The sequence below is a fragment of the Carcharhinus amblyrhynchos genome, chromosome 3 (assembly GCF_965287045.1).
Source record: "Carcharhinus amblyrhynchos chromosome 3, sCarAmb.v2.hapA, whole genome shotgun sequence".
NCBI lineage: Eukaryota > Metazoa > Chordata > Chondrichthyes > Carcharhiniformes > Carcharhinidae > Carcharhinus > Carcharhinus amblyrhynchos.
The window spans coordinates 18,708,872-18,729,097 of NC_137326.1; the positions used below are offsets into that span (position 1 = coordinate 18,708,872).

Sequence of the window (20,226 nt, forward strand, 5' to 3'; positions counted from 1 at the left end):
CTTCAAAAAAGATTTTTTTCAATTTCATCGTTTGTGGGATCAGGTTGTGCATGTTTCTTGACTAAGTAACAGTGACTTCAGAAATAATCAGTCGGCAGTGAGACATTTTTGGGCCTTCTGATTTACGCTTTATATCTGACATGTGCTTTATAAATACACTTTTTTTTCCTTGTGTCCTTTTGTTTTCTCTGTTACCCAAATTTATCATTGCATTACAATTAAGTGTGCGTTTCTGAATTTTTTCCCTGTCACTGTTTATAAATGCTTCATCTGTTCCAGTCAATCCAATAAACCTTCAGCAAGAAGGGAGGATAGGAAAGAGTGTTACCTTGCCAGCTGGGTTTGAATCTGGTGCAAACTCATGCGAAAAAATTCCTTAAATAAGAGCAAAATATTGTGGATGCTGAAATCTGAAACAAAAGCAGAAAATGCTGGAAAGTCGCGGCAGGTCTGACAGCATCTGTGGAGAGCGAATAGAGCCATTGTTTCAAGTCAGGATGACCTTTCATCAGAGCTGAAGATAAGGAAATTCGGACAACATTTATACTGTTGGGGGCGTGCTTTAATTGAAAGAAATGGCACAGACAAAAAGACAAAGGGAATGTAAATGGTGATGATTAAGGCTGAGTTTGGTACTAAGAGAAATGAGGGTAATTTTAACCTCACAAGAAATAGCAGATTATAGTGGGAGACATATTTTGTACCCCATTAAATTTGATTCTGCATTGATTTCAATAGAGTGTAAAATTGGGCAGGATATAAATTGCCCAGAGGATTAGATTAAAATTATTTTTATTAGGTTAAATTAATCTAAGGAACCCTAAACAAGGTCCTGGGAACCATAAGGGAGTTCAGAATAATCTACATTTTTCAGAAAATAGGCTTTTCTGAGAGTTGGCGTGTTACTTGCAGCAAGAGGTATAGAATATGTTTGACATTGGTGTGCAAACGTATGATTTAGAGCGTGGTTTTACTTTGCACCTAACAAAACCCTGTAACACTTTGACAGTGTGAGAAGTGACCCAGCCTTGGGTGTACTTATTAGGTCAGTTCGATTTGGTCAGCTAGCCTTGGCCAGGGTCCAAGGCAGGATAAGTTGATTATTTGCATATAAATTAAGTAACCTGTTCAGATTAATTGTCTGGAGTTGTTGTGATTGTTTTTTCTGTAAATGTGATGCTGAACAATTAAGTCAATTTCCGTTATAATATTCTCTTGACCATTTTTGTTTGGACACCAAAAATAAGCATATTTTCTGCACAAAGTAGACATTGCCTTCTCTGTTCATGTTGCAGGCCAATTTATTATATTGAAGTGATGTGGCTTTGCTGTATGCAGGAATGGTCATTTTATGGCATTTTAACAACACACAACATCTGTTTAGAACTACTTCAAGTTATTTTTTTAAAAAACTTACCTGGCTAACCAGTAAAAGCCATCTGGTTTTCTCCATGTTATTATTGTGTTAAATGTTAAACTTAAACAAAGCTAATTGCATAGTTATGAGCAGAGAACTGGCTATGATTGATTGGGTAAATAGACTAGAAGGTCTGGCATTAAGAGTGGGGAATATTTAAAGAAACAATCCAAAAAGGTCAACAAAAGTACATTTTATTGAAAAACAAAATCCTAAGCAAGAAAAACCCATCTGTGGCTCACTCAGGAAGTTGAGGATAATATTAGATTAAAAGAAGAGGCTCATGATATTGTAAAGATCGGGAGTGTTTTAGAAACCAACAAAAGACCACAAAAAAGGTTGATTTAAAAAGTGCAGTAATAGAATGAGTAAACAAGCCAGGAATATAAAAACAGATTGTAAGAGTTTTTACAAGTATATAAAAAGGGAGTGGCTATAGTAAGTGTTGTTCCTATAGAAGTAGAAGCTGGAGAAATTATCATGAGGAAAGGCAGAGACATTGAGGAAACACTTTGGAAACAATTGTAAGCTCGTACTCTCCATCTGCAGTAGTGGTTGTGCATGCTCATAATCCAGAGTGTGTGACTTACGCCAGCAGAGTTCTGATATTACTGATCTTTCGCCAGTGAAGTTGCGTGTAACACACCCCAGTCCACAGGAAGCTCATTTTGATACGTTAGTATGTCGTTAGCGAACATGCTCTCTTGAGACATCCCCCTCATTGGATGTTCAGCAGGCGCTGGCTGAACCTGGCACCTTCACCTCCATGGGGGATTTTGGAGGTGAGTGCCCAGTCAGCTGGCACTCTCCAGGGTATGCACTGCTCAGGGAGTATTGAAGAAGACTCAGGGAACATATATAGGTTCAACTTGGGGGTGGGGGGGGGTCCCAGAATCAGCATTTCGGGGAGAGGGGTCAGGAGAGGTCATTTGTAGGCCTTACCTTCCCTTCATGCTGGGGCAGCCCCTGCTTTAAAGGAGTTGTGAAAACCTGTATGCAGGCAACGCATGTTATGCCCTCCTTCCTGGGTTCCTATCAATATCGCAGCCAAGTGCAGGCTGGCAAGAGGATGGGAGGAGCATAGCATTGTCATTCTCGCAGTCCAAAGGGATGAGATGCCAGGTGAGCGCTGTGATACCCCCAGGCTTGGTGGCATGAGCAGACTGGGTGGAGGTTCTAAGGGTGAACAAAGTAAAAAAAAAATTATAGCTAAATACTCAAAACATAATGGTGACCTATGTTCACCCATTCTCCTTACAATTTCTTAATCTTCCTGACCCTCCCATTATATCTCGGTATATCCCCAGGATACAAAGGCGATCTACAATAGAAACAGGACTGTTATTACAATCATAAAGACCAGCACGTTCAGTATTTCACATTGTTGCAGCGCTGCAAGTGCTGAGTCTGCCAGTTATGTGCACCTGCTGCAAAATTTTCCAGACAACTGATGTTTCTGGATTTCACTTTTCCAAATTGGAGAGGTTACAGTGTATAAGCAAAAAATGCTAGAACATTTAATAAGTTAGCAGTCTCTGTGCCAGAGAAAGGTAGGTATTTCAGAACAATTACCTTCCTTCAGAATTGGGAAATACACTGTGCTTTCTATGCCCAAACCAGTTTTGTATCCATTTTACCAGCTCACTTTGGATCCCATATGACTTTACCTTCTGTATCAACCTGCCATGTGGAACCTTATCAAAGGCTTTACTAAAATCCATGTAAACAACATCCACTGCACTGCACTGCCCTGCCCTGGTCAATTTTTTTTTGTCACTTCCTCAAAGAACTCAATCAAGTTTGTGAGACACGACCTCCTTGTCACAAAACCATGTGGCCTATCACTAATATTATTACTATTCTCTTCTAGATGTGAGTACATTCTGTCCCTAAGAATCTTTCCCAATAATTTCCCCACCACTGATGTAAGGTTCCACAGGCCTGTAATTTCCTGGATTGTCTCTTCTGCCCTTCTTAAACATAGCAGCAATGTTAGCTATTCTCCAGTCCTCTGATACCTTGACCACAGCTAAAGACGATACAAAGACTTTGGCCTAGGCCTGAGCGATTTCTTCCTTTGCATCTCCTGGTATTCTGGGCTAGACACTATCTGGCCCTGGGGTCTTGTCCACTTTAATGTTTTTCAAAATCTCCAATACCCCCTGCCTTTTTAATCTGTGTGGCCTAAAATGTCAACATCCTCCTTTCTACATCCACCATCAACCACATCCTTCTCTTTTGTGAAGACTGATGCAAAGTACTCATTAAGGACCTCACCCACCTCATTTGGCTCATCATACAAATTTCTCCCACTGTTCTTGAGTGATCTACCCTTTCCTTAGCTACCCTGTAAAGCATACCTGTGTCCTTCTCTGCCTTCCCTCTATTTCAGTTTCTATATCTGGTAAGCATACTTTATTTAAATGTGTCTCTCTGCCTTTACACTCTGGTCAATTTTGTTTCTGCGAAGGATTGCAGGCTGATTAAAACCCACAGTAATTGGAAAAGATTTTTTTCATGAGCATCGCACTTGAAGTTTCGTTTAGTAGGTTTGAAGTGCTTATGGAGCTGGATGTTCCAATGTTGTCTTTAGCATTTGACATCAGAAAATGTGTGAAAAAACTGCATTTTTCTCAATAATGGATATATTTACAGGAGCAAATGTTAACTGGGCGCGAGTGCTTCGTGTATATTTGTAAACAAGGAGTATTGCCCACCAACACATTTGCATAGAGATCTCAACTGACTCTGTATATGAATTTTCTGGCCAGGAGTATCTGTCTTTTTGCATTAAGTAATAGTGAGATGAGATTGTTGCTTCAAAGATTAGTAATTAATTAATGTAAACTAAGTGCCTAATACCTAAGCTAAATGAACTGCAAATTTTCTACACTTTGGAAAGGACTATTGGATTACCATGATCTAAGCAAACTCTTCTCTGGTGGAAATAGTGCTTCACTTATGCCAGGCTATGTAAAAGTTTGCATGAGTTTCAAAAATTAACTGCACATTTCTGGTGTGTAATTGTTTGTGTCTTTAAGCTGCAATTTAATGAATTCCTGCAGGTTTCACTTCAGGAGTTAATTCAATTGTAACTAAAATGCCTTATTGGTCTGTTGTGTAGAATAAACACTTCAATATTGCTCATGCCTTTTGAATGCTTTGATTTTATGGTTGCACAGATTTATTTTCTCCCTTTGGCACTGCTGTCTCCTGGCTGAAAGAGGGGAGGGGAGCAAGAAAAATATTCTTGTCTCTTTGAATCAGAAAATAGCAACAGTAATCATTCTCTCTGACAGTGTGCTCACTGATATCCCCATTGTGTCATCTGTTTGTGACTTAATGGTTATACATTGAACTGTAGTGAAAACAATACATTATATATTTATAGAATAATAGATTGATGGTCAGGTGATGAATTACAGACTCACTGGGATCTTAAATTCATTTTGAGTTCCAACATCAGCAGGTGGCCACATAATGTACTAATCCAGAATGCAAAATAGGATCCTTCACAGATGTGGGAACAGTTGACAATAAACAGGTTAATATTGAACATGCTTGGTCAAAATAGATATGAATGTATAAATCAAGAGGAAATAGTAAATGTGAGAGGATGCAAATTGAAATATGAATGCCCCCCCCCCAAAAAAAAAGTGAGCACTAAAAATGCCTCTGCTGATGTTCCTAAAAACTGAAGATGTCTTTAATTATGCACTAAGTTTTTATTTGTTTTTTTTTCTATTCCCAATAGGAACTAAATGTCCGTCAGCTGACATTATCCACAGACAAAGGCAAGTACGGCATTCTGCTAAGGGCAGAACCGGATCACATGGTGCTCGGAAAACGCCTGAAGGGAGCATTCAAATCTGTTACAACTGCTATCAAGGGGCTCCAGAATGTACAGTTGGAGGAGTTCCAAAAGACAGGTGCGCATTCAGAAACAACTACTTATTTGCAGTGGAAAGAACAGTCATTTCTTGTTCACAGCGTAATTGGACTTGAGGCGCGAGGCTGAATTGTTATCTTTGTCTCAAATTGCAATCAGGTAATGAAATGGGAAGTATAAATAAATCCTAGCATCTTGGAGCAATAGAAAGTTCCAACATTGTTTCCAGACTCTGGCCTTTCACTTTCTGCAATATAATCATCAACAAAAGGACCACCTGTTTTCTATAATATCTGGTCATAATAAACATCTTTACAATTGCTTACAACTGCAATTATTCTTGAACTGGCAGTGCAGCACCGTACTTCACTTGATCTAAGGAGGAATATGATGTAAGCGTTTATCCCTACTTTTTTACAATTTAGCAAAGGTTTGAATCAGCTGGAAGGGAAGTTGCAATGTGAGGTTTTGTATTTTTGTAAATAAATAACTTGCATTAATATAGCACCACCACAGAGTATCAAAAACTGTTTTAGAATCAATGGAATACTTATGAATTGAGGTCACTGTTGTAAGGTTGAGAAAAAAAATCTTAAATTCTCATGCCAGCAATGGCAAAGAAATGTTTTAGACTACCAACTATTACCTTTGGGGAATGCTGCACGCTGGAAGATATGAGCACCTCGTCCAAATAAAATTTTTTTTTGCCTCAGTTGTAATTAGGAAAATTTGTATTGCCTCTATCTTTTAGTTTAAAAATTTTAAAAAGATCCATAGATCTGCACAATCAGTGTTTTGTTAATTCCACATTTATGTTAGCAAACTTTATTAAATAAACATTGATTAGACATTGCAGATGTCTCTATTTATTCCATTTCATTTGACATTGGACTTTTGTTTAATTGGATGTTCCTCCCACCAAAAAAACTTCCTGCAGTGGTATTTTTCACAAAGTAAAGCCTCAGCAGCTGAGTCAGTTGTTCCAAAAGCATCATTTTCTGGTGTAGGCAAAAGGAAGCTGGTCATACTAATTGTTTCCTTGTGGAGACCAGTACGTGGAGAAAGTAATCAAGACTTGAAATATTTGCTTGAAATAAGCTTAACTCCTGTCACGAAATTGTTGAGATATTGATGAGACTCTACATACTCAACATTCTATCAACAGGCACTATAATTGTCGAAGGATATGAACTCCATGAGGAAGACTTGCGACTTCTGTATACATTCGACCCAAGTACAGGAATAAGTGCTCAGTATGAAGCCCATTCTGATGCTCAAGTAAGTGTTTTTTAATTAAATGCACAGGGGAATAACGTACAGTTGCAGAAGGAAAATATTTGCAGATACTAGTTAGTCTGACAATAAAATTACAACATATTAGTGACATTGTATTAATGTAGAAGTGTTAAAAAGCAACATAGAAAATTGTTTCGCTTGGCTTAGTATTCCACTTGTTTCTGAAATGAACGCTTGTGTACAGAATAATTAGTGTATCCCTAACTTATTTGTTTGTTATTCCTCAATTGTCCTTGAGACAATTTATTAGGCCATTTCAGAGTCATTCTCACTGCTATGGCTCTGGAGGTGTATATATGTCACACCAGGTAAGGAAGCAGATTTCTTTCCCCGAAGGACATTGGTGATAGATTTTTAACAACAGTCCAATGGTTCCATGTCACCACTATTGATGCTAACTTTTTATTCTGGGTTAATTCAGTTATCAGTGCCAAGCCTGTTTTTTAAAAAATTGTATTTTGCATAATTAATATGAGCGAAAATGTTGCTGGTTATCCAGAATTTTGAGCAGTTTTGTCACATTAGTTGTTTTAATTCTGCTCCCTTACCTTTTTTAGGTTTTATCATGCAGTCCAATTATATGATTAATTTAATTAATTGAATTTAAGTTTCTCAGCTGCTGTAGTGAGATTTGAACTGGTGTCTCTAAGCCTCGTAATTACTGGTCCAGTAACATAACCACTACATTGACATGCCTCATCACGTCTAGTACATTTTAGTGAATTGTACTTTTGTATATATAATTAATGAGTGTGAAAATAGCTGGTAACCAGGAATATCCCAACAGTTTTTGTCATTACAGCCGTTTCAGTTCTGCTCCTTTTCACTTTTAAATGTTAATATGCAATTCAATCACATGGTTAAACTCACCAGCTGGGGTATGTCTTGGGCCTATCTTTACTGCCCTTCTGATGAAGGTCATTGACCTGAAACATTAACTCTGCTTCTCTCTGCACATCTGCTGCCCAACCTGCTGAGTATTCTAGCATTTTGTGTTTTTATTTTGATTGGCTCTGATGTATTTTGTTTATTACTATTGCGACTGGAAATCTACTTTTTTCTACAGTTAGTTTGTGGGGGTGCCCTCAAACGGCGAGACTTTCTCAGAAATCGGCAAAGACTGCTTTTGCACAGGAAAAGCGGCATTGAAGCTGCTTACAGCCGCTTACTTTCTCTGACGTATGGTCCAGGGCTTTAGAAAAAAGTCTTCAAGCAGCAGGTCCGAAAGCATATTGCTGGTGGGACAGCCTCTGATTCACCTGCCCCGCCAGCAAGTTAGTCAGTTGTGAATCAAGGCACCATTTTCAAAGGTCACCCCGGGCAAAGAGAGCAAAGGGGTTCACCCTTACAGCTCCCGGGTGCTGACCACCAGTATTCCCTGGGCAAACATTGTCAGAGTGCATTGCCTCCCCCCCAGACCGCTGAACTCATGTGAGCTCCTCTGGGAGGTGTGCTCGCTAGATGCATGGCTTGGGAGAAGAGTAATTCACGTGGTTCTGCTGTCACGTCGATTGTGGTTGGATTGCCTGATGGGTTCGGAGGGGAATTTAGGTGTAGGGACCTGATAATTTTATGCTGATATATTCAAATGATATTCCCAGCAGTGAGCATTGGGGAAAACTCACCTGGACACTGACGGGGACATCTCATGTTTACGTTGACATAAAATGAGACTTTGTAGATCTCAATGTAATTTCACAAGAAACCGCGCGATGTGATCAGGGGCGGAAAATCCCATCCAAAGTGTGGCTTGTTCTAATGTTTTTTGTCCATTTTCTCATCTTCTTTTCCTTTCCTTGTGCCTCTGTCCCTCTGCCCACCATTGGTATTTGTGCCATTACTCATTTAGGCCCCACACGTTCTATTTCTTCCTTTAAAAGACCCATTGTCTGCCCACCTCTCTCTTTTAAGAAGAGAAGCCTCTCCTTAAATCCAATTTCTTTGACCAACCTCTAAGCCTTTTACTGCCAAATATCTATCCCTCAACCAAGATCAATTTAAAACAGTGAGTCCAATTTTAAGGAACCTTGTATGCAAATTGGTTGCTGCATTTACTACATTGCAAGTCACTACAATTTAAAAGTACTTAATTGACATTTTGAGCTCATGAAACATGCTTATAAACTGCAGTTTCTTTCTTCAGAACAGCTTCCATTTTTCTTGATTTATGCCTCTGTGAAGTGCCTTCAGACTTGTAGTTTTATCATGAAGGTGCAATGTAAATGCACTGTTATTGAAGAAGCTGAATATTGTTGGGCCATGGTTCATAGGATTAGAGCTTAATATAGCTCAGGAGTCCATTTGGTCTAATGCATCTGTGTTAGTCCCACTCCCCAACTTTTCTTCATACTCTTGCAGTTTTTAATTCAATTTCCTTTTGAAGGCAACTATTGAATCCATATCTACCACCCGTCAACCACTGTATTCCAAATATTAACCATTTGTTGTATAAAAATGTTTTCCTTCATGTTTCCTTTGATGCTTTCGCTTATTGGTTTATATCTGCGCCTGCACATTATCACCCCTTCAGTTGTTGAGAATAGGTTCTCTTTATTTACTCTGTATAAACCCTTCATGATTTTAAATGCCTAAATCAAATATAATCATGGCCTTCTCTCTAGGGGGAATCCCAGCTTCTCCAGTCTGCGGCATTATTTGGAGGAAACTCTCCCAATGTCCTTGCTAATATTTGTTCCTTAACCAATTGATATTTTGAAACTATACTAACTCTGGCACTTAATATTATGTGATGCAAATATTGTGTCTTACACAATAAAAACAGGAATTTTTTCCTGTTTTCCAGCAAGCCTGTTGGTATATGTGGAGAAACGGTATTAATGTTTTGGTTGAGGGACTTTGCACGTCTTTATACACCTCTTCTAGATCTATTCTTTCATTTTCTTGTTTGCACCATTATCATTTCCTTTTGTTTTCTAACATTTAATTTCTCCTGCTTTCCCCCTCCCCACCCATCACAGACCTTCTGTTTTGTTGTCCTCCTCCCCTCACCCCACCCTGTGACAAAGTAGAAAGGGTTGAGAGCTTCAAGTTTTTCAAAAGGTCGTGAATGTAGCTCAATCCAACACGCAAACCAGCCTCCCATCCATTGATTCTGTCTATACTTCCCGTTGCCTCAGCAAAGCCGTTGGCATAATTAAGGACTCCACGCACCCTGAACGCTCTCTCTGCCACCTTTTTCTGTTGGGGGAAAAAGATACAAAAGTGTGAGGTCATGTACCATCCGACTCAAGAACAGCTTCTCCCCTGGTGCCAACAAACTTTTGAATGAACCCACCTCTCATTAAGTTGATCTTTCGCTATACCCTAGCTATGACAGTAACATTACATTCTGCACCCTCGTTTCCTTCTCTATGAACTTTGTCTGTATAGCGCACAAGAAACAATACTTTTCACTGTATGTTGATACGTGACAATAATAAATCAAAATCCCATCAAATTTCCATGCCTCTGTAAACTCATTTACATCTCTAACTTTTTTCAGTTCTGATGAAAGACCATTGACCTGAAATGTTAACTCTTTTTCTACCTTCACTGATGCTACAGATCTGTTTTTATTTTGGATTTTCAGCATTTGTGATATTTCTTTCTTTTGTTCTTTGTGTTTATTTATAGGGCCCTTAATTATTGAAGACTTGCCTTTGTAATTATGTGTAGACTTTGTTATTGTACTAAAAAGTTTTTTGTTTTCTTTTAGGCTTTAGTTCTTCTAGATGTTACACCTGACCAGTCAATGGTGGATGAAGGAGTTGCACGAGAGGTTATAAATCGTATCCAGAAGCTTCGAAAGAAGGTAAGTTATTTCTTGTCTCCCCCTTCTTCTTCTTTCTTCTTTCTGTTTTTGTTTAGAAAGCATAGATTATTTGCTGCAGTGCAATACCATGCGCATTTGATACCTGTCAGAATCTCACTATTCATCCTACTTGAGCCAGACCAGTTAATGTTGGCAGACTAGCGGACTGTGGCAGCACCACACAATGACAGAGTCCAATCCTGTGCCCACCTAGCAAACTTGAGGAGGGATTGATAGTGAGCCCAGGCTGACATTTTTCTCTCATTCCCAAACTCCGCTTAATCTTGAGCCGCTGAAACCAGCTTTAATTTTCACTCACTGCTCTTAGAGCATAGCATTTTGAACTGACAACTTGTCTGATTGCCTTAAGAGTGGGCAGTATGGTTACACAGTGATTAACACTGCTGCCTTACAGCATCAGGGACCTGGGTTCAATTCCTGGCTTGGGTCACTGTCTGTGCAGTGTCTGCGAGTTCTCCCTGTTTCTGTATAGTTTTATGCCAGGTGCTCCTGTTTCCTCTCAGACTGAAAGATGTGCTGGTTAGGGTGCATTAGTCATGCTAAAATATTCCCGCTCAATGTACCCGAACAGGCGCTGGAGAGTGGCAACTAGGGGATTTTCACGGTAACTTGATTGCAGTGTTAATGTGAGCCTACTTGTGACACTAATAAATAAACTTAAAAAAACTAGTTGTCAACTTAATTAGATGACTCATGGGGAGAGCTTCAAGGTTGAATTCTTAAACCATATTGATAGTAAACAATTTTCTGTTATTGAGACAATTGCAGGCACAGTGTAGTACTGATTTAACAAATTTCAACAGAAGGGCACATCATACCTGCTTGACATACCAGAGATTATGTCATCTCCCCTGACTCCCCCACAACCGACAATTAGAATTCTTCACCCCAGAAGGCAGTGTTGTTTAGTTGTTCAGTATATTCAAGACTGAAATGATAGATTGTTACAGGTTGAAGAAATCAGCGATATGGGGATAGAATGGGAGAGGGGAGTTCATGTCAGAGTATAACCACACTGTTATTGAATGACAGACAGACTCCAGGGCCCCTGTTCATATTTCTTAGGGATTTTTTTGATTTAAAAAAAAAGCAGTTGTTAAAGTTCTGAAAGTCAGTTAGTGAAGAAGGAGATCAGAAGTCAATCTTTACTCAGTTTTAGGTTGATTTACAAAATGAAATATTGCAAATGTACAATTCCTAACGCGACAACCCAACATCTGTGTCAGTGTCTCTCCTTACATGCTCAAGTAATCATCTAATGAATACCCTCTACCTGTATATTCTCAACCTGAATTTATACACTTGACAATGGTAAATAATTCCATGGTTTGCATATGTTAAAGAATATCACAATCTGCAGTGAGGTCGAAATAAATAATTGATCACAGAAAATGCTTCACTCTTTCATAACCCATTCCAGAAAGTTAGCTGGTATATAATTATTTTCAGTAGTTTCATTATTTTACCCCAAAGTAAGTCATTTTTAATTGGTGCATGCTTACTTTTGTTTCTCATCAGTTTATAAACTAGCTTACAAAGTGAACTAATTAGCATTCTTGAGGTGTAGCTTTAAAGAAATGCTCTTGAGTGTTGGGGAATTTTACAGCTTTATTTAAGTAGGTTTTACCTTGTTGTTTTTACAGCTTTTTGTTAAGAGTGAAAACTAGAGAAGTTATTAACCTGCCAGAATCAACTTGTATTCACTGGATGTTTTCTGTCAGTGCATTTTTATTTCTTCCTGCAGGGCAGAAAATGATTGGTGTCTAAGCTGATTAAAGTAACTTCCATTTGCTCACATTTGTCAAAATTTGGGCAAGGTAGCACATTCTGTGAAATCTCCAGGTGGTCCAATCATCTTGAAGGCAGTTTTTGCTCTAAAGTGGATTATACAATCATGCATATTGCTGCATTTTGAATGCAATAATTATATGGGTTTGCTCACTTGGATCCTATTTACAAGTTTTTGGCAGCTCTACTTCTGAAGCCCAATATATTAAATGGCCTATTACTTTCCAGAATCAATATGTTTATATTTCATATTGTACTATTGATTATTGACATTTGCTTGCTATTAATGGTTACATGTCATAATGAAACTTTTATGGTTTACCTTTTTGGTTTGGACTTTTTAATTAAAATATCTCTATTGACTATTCAGAAGACAGAAAACTATAGTGTTCTAATTCAGGAAAGTGGAGTTTCCAAGAAATACAAAGTTTGAGATTTTCTTCCAGTCCCAATTTTATCTGAAATATACCTGATCCTTTTTACATTACTCTTTCCAAAATACCCAGTTGTTGCATTCAATTAGAGTGACAAGTATATGCCTCCTGAAGCTTTTCTCAATATGTTAATGATTAAAATGGTTTAATTGTTGTTAATGATTATATGGTTGCTTTAATGATCAGAAATGATCAATATTCACCCAAAATGAGAGCAAGTAAAGATAATTCTCACAATGTCCTGATTTTTTTAAAAAAGCTTGCACAATGACATCACTTGTTGCTACTTGATATTTTGTTTCTGAGACAGCAAGTTTAAATTAATTGTTCAGTATAAAATTCTGCCCAGTTGAATATAGATATCTGAAAGTGATATATTTTTCTAATGTACAAGTATGCTGTATCTCTTTGTTTTAGAATCTGTATTCATTTAATCTTTTTATTTTTCAAAAAAGATTATTTCTCCATCATGCACACCATTTGCTCATTTACAGATCACACAGTCAGTGCGTTTCATGTATCTCAGCAGCGTATGATTTTAGATGCTTCACAAGTACCACCATTTCACAGTGCAGCACATTGGTAATCGACCAGTACATTTTGTCAGTGTTCTCAATAACACACTTGGTCCAGGACTGATGACACGAAATGACATGAGATTTTATAAAATTTATACTTACAGGCCCACCTGGTGCCCTCAGATGAGATCACTGTGTATTACAGCTGTCAGCCAACAGGAGAGTATTTGGACAATGTAATTCAGAATCACATTGACTTTATCTTGGGAACAATAAAAACCTCTTTGAAGTCCTACCCAGTACCAGTTTCTGCTGGAGTGATAATACAGGAAAAAACACAGGTAAAGCCTCGAATCTTTATTCCTGTCTTGCACAAATTTCAGATGTTTGTGGTTATATTTGATGTAAGGAATAGATAGCTGCTTAATTTAATACAGTATATCCTTTTTTTGTCTTTACCTGTAAGGTTAGGCTAACTGGTTTTCTTATTGAAGACTAACTATGCACATCATATTACTGTATACATACCGTATGTACAAAGTGAAGATTTGTATTGTTAATAGATTTCTTTGTAATTATTAAATATAGGGTTTTTATAGTTTTTAGTAAGATGAGTTACAATTTATTTAAAGAATCTGTTGAGGGTGAGAAGAGTCCCTTCCTGAAAGTGAGCTGTATTACACAGTTGACCAAGCAGCCAAAATCTATTGAATTGTTGATGGTAGGTTGGAAAAAGTAAAGCATTTTTAATATTGTATAATGTGAGTTTTATTTGTTAGAAACTGGGGAGAAAGAAAATTAGAATTTGTCATGTCTCCTTCTTCTAGACCATTCTTGTGAAGTGACTGAAAGGAATGTCTTAATTCTTCTTGGAAAAATTCATTTGCTTTATCAATGGCTGCAACTTTGAATCAGCCTGGGTGCCTGTATGGAGCTGCCAAATATACACAAGCAGCTGTTTTTGTTCTGGAAGGAGGATTAGAATGCTTTTTTAAATTTTGTTTGTAATGAAAATTTTTCTTCTTGGAAATTTGGCTTCTAACAATCTGCCCATTTAAAAGGAAGTGATCGTTGGGAAAAATTGTGCAGGAAGTCAAATCAAATGACCTTTATTCTTCTCTTGGTGGTAGTTGAAGGGTTCAAATCTGGACTTGACTCTTGTGAAAGGAGCCTCAACTATCAGTTCTCCATCTTCGGGCCTTGCCTGTGCTTATATCAATCTCGAAGTTTCTGCAGATGGGAAAAAACAAGGTAAGAACTAGCATTGTTTCCTTTTTGTATAAACAAGGTACTATATATGAGACATCCTACACTTTGCATTATTGTTTAAACACGGTTGTGAGATTCAAATCATTCATCATCCGAGGATGGCACGATGGCACAATTGTTAGCACTGTTGCCTCATAGCGTCAGGGTCCCACACTCGATTCCCGGTCTCAAGTGACTGTCAGTGTGGAGTTTGCACATTCATCCCGTATCTGCGTATGTTTCCTCCAGGTGCTCTGGTTTCCTCCCACAATCTGAAAGATGTGTTGGTTAGGTGCATTGGCCATGCTAAATTCTCCCTCAGTGTATCCGAACAGGCAGTGGAGTTTGGCAGCTAGAGGATTTTCACAGTCACTTCAATGCAGTGTTAATGTAATTTGTGACACTAATACTTAAATTTCATGGCTTAGAACTCCTAGGCAGGCAATAAAAGGGTGTTCTAAACAAGATTGAGCATTACACTATGACATAGTTTATGACAAAAAGGAGAATTGTTGGAGGGGAAGGAGGGCTTCAACATAGAATTAATTCTGATCTGCCTAGAATGTGAGTCAGTAATGTGGCTGGCCTTCTGTCAAAGTTCCTTACACAAAGATCTGTTTTAAGCAATTGGTAATGTGTAAGCCTGCTATGTGATATTGGTCTTGGACATATCATGCTAGCTGAAAAATTGTAAGGTATCTTAGATATATATGACAACTACATTGAGAGATTGAGAGCAGATCATAGAATCCCTATAGTGCAGAAGGAGGCCATTAAGTCATCATATCTGCACTGATTTTCCCAAGCCCATCTCACCCTATTCCTGTAACTCCATGCATTTACTCCACTAATCCCCTTGGCCTGCACATCTTGAGACACTAAGGGGCAATTTAGCATGGTCAGTCCACCTAACCTGCAGAGATTTGGGTTGTGGGAAGAAACCAGAGCACCTAGTGGAAACCCACACAGACACAGGAAGAATGTGCAAACTTCACCCAGAGCTGGAATTGAACCCAGGCCTCTGGTGCTGTGAGGCAGCAGTGCTAATCACTGTGTCACGTACCACCCCTATTTAGTAAAAAACTGTTAACAAAACTTTGAAGTTGCTGTAAGTTGGGTAAGATGCTCTTTTGAAGAGATGTGCAAACTTGATGAGCCAAATGGGCTCATTCTTCATTGTAGGGATTCTATGGCTCTCGAAGGATAAGAGCAACAGATGCATGGGAAGCCACGCGCCATCCTGACTGTATTGTCATTTCTTCACAGTAGCTGGGTCAAAATTATCCCTAACACTTTGAACATACCTATCCCACCAATGGACTGTAGTACTTCATGAAGGCAGCTCACCACCACCTTCTCGAATGCAATTAGGGATGGGCTATAAATGCTGGTCTAGCCAGTGATACCTCCATCTTGTGAAAGAATTTAAAAAAGTAAGCTCTCTTTTGGTTTGAATGAACTTGAAAGATTGGAATAGAGTTGATTCGAGATAGCAAACTCAATAATCTGATACTTGAGCCAAGCAGGATCGCTGTATTTAAATGCAGTGTTGATTTTGACCAGGCAGCTTGATTTAATTAACTACACTTGAAGAAATGAACCTGACAGCGGATGCTGGGATTCTTCCAACTGCACTCGGGGTAATTCTGCAAGTCAGTGCTGTAATGGATAGACACAGATTGAGAAGCTCATCAGTCCGTAGATTTGGTCACTTAATACCCACGAGTGCATTTAAATCCTGAAAACTTTGACCCTTGCCAGACTGCAACTAAATTGTGTCAGCTTAAATAAATAGGATAAGTCCGCTTGGGGCAAGTATGTGGATTCCTCACGGAGTATCAGCATTACAAAACACGACTTCTCAGTGGAATTCTCTAAAGTTGGATATGTAGATGATTTTTTTTGGATTTATGCAACTGTCAGAACAGTGCTGACCATGAAAAGAATTGAGTCAATATGACAATCTACTTTAAAGAGGAAGGATTATTTTAATTGTATCTGCAAGTAGTCCAGTATAGTCTGAATAACTATCCAGAAAATGTTTGCTGATTTGGATAAATAGCCCTGGTACTATTTCCAACCCTGACTGCTAATGCAGAATGAGATCCAGTACAAAATATACTACGCGCAAAAATGATAATAATCTTTGTTCTGAAATGAGGTTATGTAATTAAAACTGAGAAATACCATTTACAGTGTTCATTCTTGAAATAATCTTGATGTTCATTTCAGATGGTGTGATACTACTGGAGAATCCAAAGGGAGATAACATTCTGGACTTTGTCAAGCTGAAAAATGTGATTGTCAAAATATTTAAGCTGCAGACAACACAGCTGGCTATCTATCACGACAAACACGGTAAATATGCACTTAGCTTTGGAAATTATATATCATGTGATCTCCCCAGTACTTCCTTTAAGGAAACTTTGCTAGAAAAGTAAGTCTTCACAACACATGGCTTTTTTTATATACATAAATCAGCCAATGGACTCAGATTAAATTATGAATGGCTGATTTATGGCACTCCACAAATTGCCTTGCATAAATGGCAGCTCACCTTCAACTTGCCTGTTATTGTAAAGAAGCTGCTGAACTTGCTATTAAACTCCACTTTAACTCGCTGCAAAACATTAGATCTGGTACATGACAGGCAAATGTCCGATAACAACGTGATAATTAATGTAATGCCAATCAATCCCTGGAGGTCAGAAAGGGGAACTATTTAAACTGATGAATCTCATTCTTGCATGTAGTCAACTCTTCTTGGACATTTAAAAAGTACATTTTTATTTTCTTTTCTGCCCTTTTCTTCTATCAACCGAATTTTGCTTTCGCTCTCATTTATTTATCTTTTTTGACATGATATGCCATCAGTTCACCCATTCTAATTCATGTTCCTTCTCCATTGTCCCTCTGTTTCTTTCGCAACCCTTCAATCACATTAAGGAAATAGACTTATTGTTCCTGCCATTCTCTTAAGTGTCAGATGCCCCATTTCCTCTGGCTATCAGTTTGCACAGCAATTTGCAGGGCATAATATTTCAGAATGAAAAACCTTAGGAAAAAGTCTTAACAGTGCACACCATTGGATGCCCTGCTACAGTAAGATTTGGGCCATTACCTTTCTGTTTACTGTTGCAGTTAATGATTTTATCCAAATTCAGAGTATGTTGAAACTTGCAGATGTTTCCAGGTCTCTGGTTTAAATATCTGAGCTATTAGTTTCCAGAAAAAAAAGGTAGTATATTTGAATGGGTGAACTTCAAATAAAATGCAAGATTATTGCAAATGATTTGACATTAGAAGAAAGAAACCAGTCACAATGCTTCTCTGCATGAGTTTTTAGATTAGTATAAAAGGTATATTAACATTTTCTTATAGCTTCCATTTTTGCTTATTTAGTGGCCAGCATTACGTCATAGCAGTTCATATACACAAACGCAGTGTTATTGATTAATAGGCATTCCATCCTCCCACATTTGCCTCTTTCCAGGGGTCCACCAGCAATCACAAGTAATAGCCCACTGTAGTACCAACCATGGGCTCCAGTGGCACTGCCAGTACTGGAGAGCTGCCAGCCTCTGGCCAGCAGCTCTTGGGGATAGGATTTCTACCCTACTGGCGGCTCACTGTAAGTGGTGACATTCCCCAGGGAAATGCCTGATTGAGACGTGATGGTGCCACACTTCCATCATAAGGTGACACGGGGCTCCAATGGGTTCAATCATTGGGGTAGACCCCCATCATACACGTTGAATCCCAACCAATATTATTATCAGATTTTCCTTTGTTGCCATCATTACAAAAGCCTTCTTGAGTCTCGATGTTCATGGTGGCACAAGATTCATTTGACAGGACAGAAGAAATATTTGGGTCAAGGCAATCTAAGAATATTGACACTTAGAATCCAATTTTACCATTTTGATTCTACTGGGAGTGTTTCAGATCCAACTTTTAGACTCATTCTCAGGCACCCCCATACACACTCTGCCTGCAAAGTATCAGTGATTCTGAACTGCGTTGCACAAGCCCATAGGCAGGGCTTAACGTGCCCCAAACCTTGCAGCTCTGATCAGCACCTTCAACTGCGCATGCGCAGAAAAGAAATGATAGAATGCTGTTCCCCTGCCACATCCCTCCCAGGCTGCATAATGCCTCCCCTTGGCCCCCACAGACATTGCTTCACCCCACAACATTACTGACCCACTTATGCCCACCACCCAGAGCAATTACGGCCTGGCCCCCTCACCCCCCAACTAATCTCAAGCAGAGTGGCAGCAGACCCCCCCCCCCAGCTCCCTCCACTGATCTCAGGCAAAGTGGCAGCGGACCCCCCTCCACTGATCACGGGCAGATTGGCAGCGGACCCGCCTCCCCCCATTGATCACAGGCAGAGTGACAGCAACCCACCCCCCCCTCCATTGATTACAGGCAGAGTGGCAGCGCCTCCCCACCACACCGCCCCATTGATCACAGGTAGAGTGGCAGCGGGCCTGCCTTGCACCCCCTCCAACCACTGATCACAGACAGAGTGGCAGCGAACCCACCCACCTCCCTTCCCTCCACCAATCGCAAACAGAGAGCAATTGGTCGCTAGGCACTTACTTCCTCGCTAACTGGAGCAACCAAATTGGACTTGTATGGAGCATGTCTGTTTTGCGTCAATTCTGGATGGGCAAACGCAGTGGTAAAGGGGGAAGTGCCAGTAAAGATGGGCATGCAGCTCATCAAGTCACGCAAATGCATTTGGTTGTCGTGCCAGTTTCGGGGTCAGTGCTCACCGCGGCCATTTTTGGGCCTTTGTAAAGGGGGAAACAGGGTGGAGGCAGGTGCAGATTGCGCTACTCGCCTCACACCAACCTTTCCATGTTTTCACGTCCGTAAACTGGTGCAACGCAATAGTAAAATCAGGCCCGTAGCGTATAAATTTAAAATAGGGGCAGCTAAACAACATCAAAGCTTTCACAGTGTACCCAGTGAACTTGTTTCGCAGACCTGCAGAATCACTTGTTTCCAATTGAGTATCCTCTGTCTCAACTTTCAGAAATTGGTAGGCGGAGTCAGTCTTTCCAATAGCCACAAGGCCCCCTTGAGAATCGGATTTTGCTCTCCAGTGATTTATAGCTGTGAATCCGTGTTTGACTTGATCCTTTGATTTGTTTGTTTCTGTCACTGGCAGGTTATTTATGATACAAGATTAACTATCACAAAACTGTGCCTTAATCAAGGTGCAATGATTTAAGGTTCACTGGGTAGTCAACTTACTTTGATTTTTATATTGTAGTCTTGTTTCCACAACATGCAAAGGCTGCCAGTGCTTTGCTCTGATATGATTTATTATTGTCACATGTATTAACATCGTGAAAAGTATTGTTTCTTGCGCGTTATACAGACAAAGCATATAGTTCATAGAGAAGGAAACGAGCGAGTGCAGAATGTAGTGTTACAGTCATAGCTAAAGTGTAGCGAAAGATCAACTTAATGCAAGGTAAGTCCATTCAAAAGTCTGACAGCAGCAGGGAAGAAGCTGTTCTTGAGTCGGTTGATATGTGATCTGACTTTTATATCTTTTTCCCGATGGAAGAAGGCGGAAGAGAGAGTGTCTGGGGTGTGTAGGGTCCTCAATAATACATGCTGTTTTGCCAAGGCAGCAGGAAGTGTAGACAGAGTCAGTAGATGGGAGGCTGGTTTGTGTGATGGATTGGGCCACATTCTCAACCTTTTGTAGTTCGTTGTGGTCTTGAACAGAGCAGGAGCCATACCAAGCTGTGATGGATCATAGAAAGCATTCTTTCTGGTTGTAT

General features: G+C 39.4%; 1 protein-coding gene across 1 annotated transcript in view; it reads left to right on the forward strand.

Moving 5' to 3' along the window:
* Nucleotides 1–20,226, forward strand: part of iars1 (isoleucyl-tRNA synthetase 1) — a 180,270-nt gene that overhangs the window by 136,962 nt on the left and 23,082 nt on the right. The window contains exons 26-31 of the mRNA XM_080181800.1: nucleotides 5,172–5,346; nucleotides 6,472–6,584; nucleotides 10,318–10,413; nucleotides 13,339–13,515; nucleotides 14,305–14,425; nucleotides 16,655–16,780. Of these exons, the coding sequence (XP_080037926.1) occupies nucleotides 5,172–5,346; nucleotides 6,472–6,584; nucleotides 10,318–10,413; nucleotides 13,339–13,515; nucleotides 14,305–14,425; nucleotides 16,655–16,780 (808 nt within the window). The remainder of the gene's footprint in view (nucleotides 1–5,171; nucleotides 5,347–6,471; nucleotides 6,585–10,317; nucleotides 10,414–13,338; nucleotides 13,516–14,304; nucleotides 14,426–16,654; nucleotides 16,781–20,226) is intronic.